This window comes from Podarcis liolepis, assembly GCF_965112155.1.
Source record: "Podarcis liolepis genome assembly, chromosome: 13".
NCBI lineage: Eukaryota > Metazoa > Chordata > Lepidosauria > Squamata > Lacertidae > Podarcis > Podarcis liolepis.
In genome coordinates, this window is record NC_139573.1 from 42,897,000 (window position 1) to 42,902,999 (window position 6,000).

Below are 6,000 nucleotides of genomic sequence, written 5' to 3' on the forward strand. Positions count from 1 at the left end.
GTCTCTCAGCCCCACTCACCTCACAGAGTGTTTGTTGTGGGGGAGGAAGGGAAAGGAGATTGTTAGCCACTTTGAGACTCCTTCGGGTAGTGATAAAGCGGGATATCAAATCCAAACTCTTCTTCTTCTTCCTCCATGAATTCCTCCAGTTCTCTTCAAAGCTGCTCAGGTTGGTGGCAATCATTGCCTCCCGTGGGAGTTGAGCTGAACTCTGTGCTGTGTGAAGGAACACTTTCTCCTGCAGAGGTCAAAGGGCAAGCAAGGCTCCTCTGCATCTCCAACTTAGTTAGAACATGATGTCTTCATTATCTAATTATGTATTACTTATAATAAACTTTCTTATCTTTCAGTCTTAAAGTCTGAGTGTGGTTGCTTTGAATTAAGGCAACAACTATTTGACACGCAGCCAGCTTTTCTTTTTTTATAAACTGCTCTGAGGTCTTTAGTTTTTTCTTTTTTCCTTACAATCAAGCAGTATATAAATTTTATTATATAAATAAAAGGTGTGCTAACTCTGCAAAGCAATTCAACAGTGTACACACATACGTTAACAAAAACAGCATTTGTTTCTTTTAATAATGTGTTAGTCGAAATCATTGGTAATGGGCAGTACTAAATATTATTGTGGTTGGGGGTGAGGTGTCGCTGCAAGAAAAATAATAATGTGTACCACTCAAGTTAGTGGCAGCTGTGTAAACATTATGGTAGCATCCTGTGAATGAAGCTTCAGCAAGCGAGAATTAATTAAAACCTACCAGAGATCAAAGGGATGCGGGTCGTGCTGTGGATTAAACCACAGAGCCTAGGGCTTGCCAATCAGAAGGTCGGCAGTTCAAATCCCCGCAACGGGGTGAGCTCCCGTTGCTTGGTCCCTACTCCTGCCAACCTAGCCATTTGAAAGCACGAAGTGTAAGTAGATAAATAGGTACTGCTCCGGTGGGAAGGTAAACAGCATTTCCGTGCGCTGCTCTGGTTCGCCAGAAGCGTCTTAGTCATGCTGGCCGCATGACCCGGAAGCTGTATGCCAGCTCCCTCGGCCAATAAAGCGAGATGAGCGCCGCAACCCCAGAGTCGTCTGCAACTGGACCTAATGGTCAGGAGTCCCTTTACCTTTACCTGAGATCAAATATGACAATCTTTTCAGTTGAACATGAAATTGCAGAACAAATAAATTTCAGCCAAGTGAAAAACATTTTTTTTCCCTGCCATTAAACCTTGGAGGGTTACATCCTAAATAAATCTGTGTAATATTGTGATTTTTTTTCATATTCTTTTTAGTGTTCTGTGAGATCTAATAAGTATTCCTTCCATTTTCCATTTTCTGATTTATTCTAGTAATACTGTCATATATTATTAAATAGTCTACATTACATGGATTTACTTGTTTATCATTTTGTCGCAGCTGCTGTTAATGTTTTATGTCGTAAAATATGCGGTTGGCTTAGGGACGGAAAAGAAGCTGGTATAATGTGGTAGTTAAAGCAGTGTGTCCAAACTTTTTCCAAAGAGGGCCAAATTTGATGAAGTGAAGGGCCTTGAGGGCCAACCAAAGTTGTTGACCTTTTTTTAGGATTGATGTTGTTGAGGTTTTTTTTTAGGATATTACCACAGAAAATAAACTGCCACAGGGGCCTAATTAGGCCCCCAAGTCGGACTTTGGATATGCCTGAGTTAAAGCATCAGACTAGGGCCTGGAACACCAGGATTCAAGTCTGCATGCACCCACCCCAAACCATGAAGGTCATTGAATGACCTTCGACCAGTCACTCACTCTCAGCCTAACCTCCCTCACAGGGTTGTTGTAAGGAGAAAATGGGGAGGAGAATTATGTACACCATCTTGAGCTCCTTGGAGGAAACACTGGATAGAAATATAATAAATAAATAAGTATTTCACATTGTTTGCTCCAGGTGCCAAGATACAAATTATGGCCCTGCTGCCTTTGGTCCTGGAGGAGGCAGTCATAGATAGCCTTATCACCCTTGACTTTGTCTAACCCCCTTTTAAAGCCACCTAAAGCTGACAGCCAACACATCTTGTAGCAGTGAGTTCCGCAGTTCAGCTAGGCAGAGTCCTCTTCTTTCTCTTAAATCTCCCACTAAGCAGCTTCACTGGACGACCCGAAGTTCTAGCATTATGAGAGAGGGAGGAAATCCTATCTCCGTCCATTTTCTCCACACCACGTAGACTTATGGAACCCTCTATATATGCCCATCCTTAAATCGCCTGCTTCCTAAACAGAAGGAAGTCACCACTCTTGCAACCTTTCTTCACTGGAGAAGTGAACCACAACCAATCATTCTGGTTCCTCGTTACTGCACCTTTTCCAGCCCTACAATGTCCTTATTTGAGATGCGGCAGGATCAACAGGGATTGTTGTTGTTTAGTCGTTAAGCCGTGTCCGACTCTTCGTGACCCCATAGACCAGAGCACGCCCCAGTTCATGCTGGGCCCATTTAACCACCAGCCCTTATCATCTCCCCTAAGCACCCAAACTTCTATCTAAACATCCTCCCCTCTCAACAATATTTTATAGTAATGAATATCGCCAATTAGTTCTCAATTAGATAGAGAGGTAAAGGTAAAGGTAAAGGGACCCCTGACCAATAGGTGCAGTCATGACCGACTCTGGGGTTGTGGCCCTCATCTTGCTTTATTGGCCGAGGGAGCCGGCGTTTGTCCGCAGACAGCTTCCGGGTCATGTGGCCAGCAGGACTAAGCCGCTTCTGGTGAACCAGAGCAGCACACGGAAACGCCGTTTACCTTCCCGCCGGAGCGGTACCTATTTATCTACTTGCACTTTTGACGTGCTTTCGAACTGCTAGGTGGGCAGGAGCTGGGACTGAGGGACGGGAGCTCATGCCGTTGCGGGGATTTGAACCGCTGACTTCCTGATCGGCAAGTCCTAGGCTCTGTGGTTTAACCCACAGCGCCATGTGCGTCCCTTTTAGATAGAGGTATTCTAGCCAAATTTCCTGGCTTACTGGTTTTTACACTCTCCCCCCAGTCCCTCACCACCTCATTCCAATGCATGCTCAGCCCAGGAAGAGAAGAAGCCACAAGAGATCAACGCCTCAGTAGGAGGAATCAGGTTCTGCGTGGGACTTCAGGCAGCGAGTGGGGGGAACAATAGCTGCGTACCAAGAACGCACGATACCGTTAAACGGTGCTTGAAGTACAGCCACCCCCTCAAATAATTCTGGGCGCTGTAGTTTGTTAAGCACGGCTGCGAATTGTAACTCTGTGAGGGAGAAACTACAGCGCCCATAATTCTTTGAGGGAAACAAGGAGCTCCGAATGAGCTTTGAAGGTGTAACTGTGTCCACAGCTCTCCATCGCTGCGTTTTCTGACTTCTCAGTTTGGGGGTCATTAAGGAAATCAGCCCTGAGTGCTCACTGGAAGGACAGATCCTGAAGCTGAGGCTCCAATACTTTAGCCACCTCATGAGAAGAGAAGAATCCCTGGAAAAAACCCTGATGCTGGGAAAGATGGAGGGCACAAGGAGAAGGGGACGACAGAGGACAAGATGGTTGGACAGTGTTCTCGAAGCTACCAGCATGAGTTTGACCAGACTGCAGGAGGCAGTGGAAGACAGGAGGGCCTGGCGTGCTCTGGTCCATGGGGTCACGAAGAGTCGGACACGACTAAATGACTAAACAACAACAACAAGCACCCTCAGGGAAACCTTTCTCAGTTTCTCCATCTGCAAAATGGAACACCAACTGCATCACCAGGAGGAGCAATGGCATACAAAGGCAGGGCATGCAAAAATAAATGTTGACTACCACAGCTGATTATCCTTAATGTCATTGCAGTACTCCCAACAGGTACTGTATACAGGATATAAAAGGCTACCAGAAAAGCCCACTGCAGCAGACGTCTGACTCAATGTTAAAATGAACAAGAGGGGGTCAGATCGGGAGGCAGCGGGGAAAAACATGAAGACAGGGAAACCCCGGGCTAGTCCAGGCTTTGCTCAAGATCCAGAATTTGCTCCAGGGTCCTGAAGTTAGAAGCAACAGATATTATTCCGTGACACTAATATACTGTAAATTATATTTAATTTACACACACACATACACACACATATATATATGTTGGCACTTTGGCACCAGAGGCAACTGATAAGGAGATAAACTGCTGCGCTCACTGTGGCAGGGTAGAGCAGAGATGTCAACTTGAATAAAATATTGAGGGTAATACTACAGGTAAGCTCCGCCTGCAGAACTGATCACATGACATGGCGCATGTGTACCATTTGAACAGCAACACCCATCAACTTTGGAGAGGCGACCCCCTCAAATATTTTATTGGGGGGTGACCAAAGGGTCATCGGCCCCTAGGTGTTGTCCCCTATGGGGTAGAAGGAGAGCTCAGTGGCGTAGTGTGGGTTGTCAGCACCCGGGGCAAGGCAAGTAATTTGCGCCCCCTAACCCGTGGATTTGCGCCCCCTAACCCTAACCCCCAGATGTTGCGCCCGGTGCGGCCGGCCCCTCCTGCACCCCCACGCTACGCCACTGGGAGAGCTTTAGGCCCAACTGAAGGTGGAATTTTTCGCCCCATAGGAGCCAACTCCTAAGGGCTGTGGGGGCTTCTGTTCCCCCCACAATAAAACATTTGAGGGGGCTGACCCCCACAAAGTTGATGTTCGTTGCCATTCAAAAAGTGCCATGCGGCTGCCTATGCTTACCTGGGCGGCCCCACAATATTTTGTTCAAGTTGGCACCCCTGTTTGCCCAGGCTAGCGCTGTGACCTTTCAGCCTGGCTCAAGTGTCAAAGTTACAGAAGGAGGGCCAAAGGAAGGGCGCAGAAAAGTGAGAAAGATGCACTCAAAAGAAAAGTCTGCTTGCTGCGGCTGAGGCTGGGCAGGGGCTTCGCCTCAGGTGTCTGCTTGGGCGGCCGGAGCTTACCTGCTGCTGGGAGTTGAAGTCTGTCAGGTTGGTGTTGTAATTCCAGCTGGCGGAGACGCTCTCGAAGAAGACCGTCTCGCCGGTGCTGTTGTAGTCGTGGGCGAACTGCACGGCTCCCTCCTCGGTGTGGTTATATTCTCCGGGCATGAGGGGGTCCTCCAGGGCGAGCGCCCCTCCGCCGCCGCCGCCGAGGAAGAGCAGCAGCAGGAAGGTGGTGACAGGAGGCATCTCGGCGCCAGACGAGGCCGTCCCCGCGAAGAGCGCCGGCTTATAAAGCTGCCGCCGGCTCCCCGGAGACCCTGCCCACGGCCGCGCCTGCCTCGCTCCTCGGAGCAGATAAGCACCGAGGCTGCCCTCGGGGGCTCGCCGCCGCCGAGCACTCGCCGCAAGGGCGGCCCCTCCTCGCCTTGCCAAAGTCCGCTCTGGTGCCTCGCTGCCGTCACGGGCAAAACAAACGCGCGCCCAGGAGAAGAGGGCGCGCGAGAGAGAGCGCGAGGCGCGGAGAGCTGGAGGAGAAGCTTGGGCGCCCGTCCTCAGGAATGGCCGGGAGGTGGGAAGTCGGTGGGGTGGGGTGGGAGTCCGGAGGAAGAGAAGGGACTTCTTCAGGGCGGGAAGAGGCGCCTCGAAGAGCCCGCTGCTCTCCGGCCGGAGGAGAGCGGCGGCGAGCCGGACGCAGCTCGCCTGCTCTCCTCAGAGGAAAGCATTCCAGTGGAGGGAACGAGCGAGCGAGAGAGCGCTGCCTTCCTCGCCTTGCCAATTGGCCTCCAAGTCGCCGCCAGGTCTGGGCTCCGGCCTCTCGCCCGCGCTCGGGGTTTCCCTCGCGGCACCGCGAGACCCCGCTCCTGGGGGGCGACGCCAGAGGGCGGGAAACACGCACACACGCACACCAAAACATCCTGAGGCAAGGCAGGCACCAAAGGTGCAACGGGGGAGAGGCGCTTTCTCCTCAGAAAGCCACAAGGGTCCAGGGACAGGAAGGAGTGAGGTGAGGGACCCCTGCCTCCCCCCTCCGGCACCGCATGGAATCGTCAGAGGGGGAAAAGGTGATGTGGGGAACCTGTGTGGCCCTCCAGGTGTTGCCCCAGAAC

The 6,000-nt window shown here is 50.8% G+C and overlaps 1 protein-coding gene across 1 annotated transcript in view; it reads right to left on the reverse strand.

Moving 5' to 3' along the window:
* Positions 1 to 5,750, reverse strand: part of ACE (angiotensin I converting enzyme) — a 61,536-nt gene extending 55,786 nt beyond the window's left edge. Inside the window, exon 1 of the mRNA XM_083469442.1 lies at positions 4,913 to 5,750. Within this exon, the coding sequence (XP_083325568.1) occupies positions 4,913 to 5,140 (228 nt within the window). The 5' untranslated portion in view covers positions 5,141 to 5,750. The remainder of the gene's footprint in view (positions 1 to 4,912) is intronic.
* Positions 5,751 to 6,000: the final 250 nt, after the last annotated feature.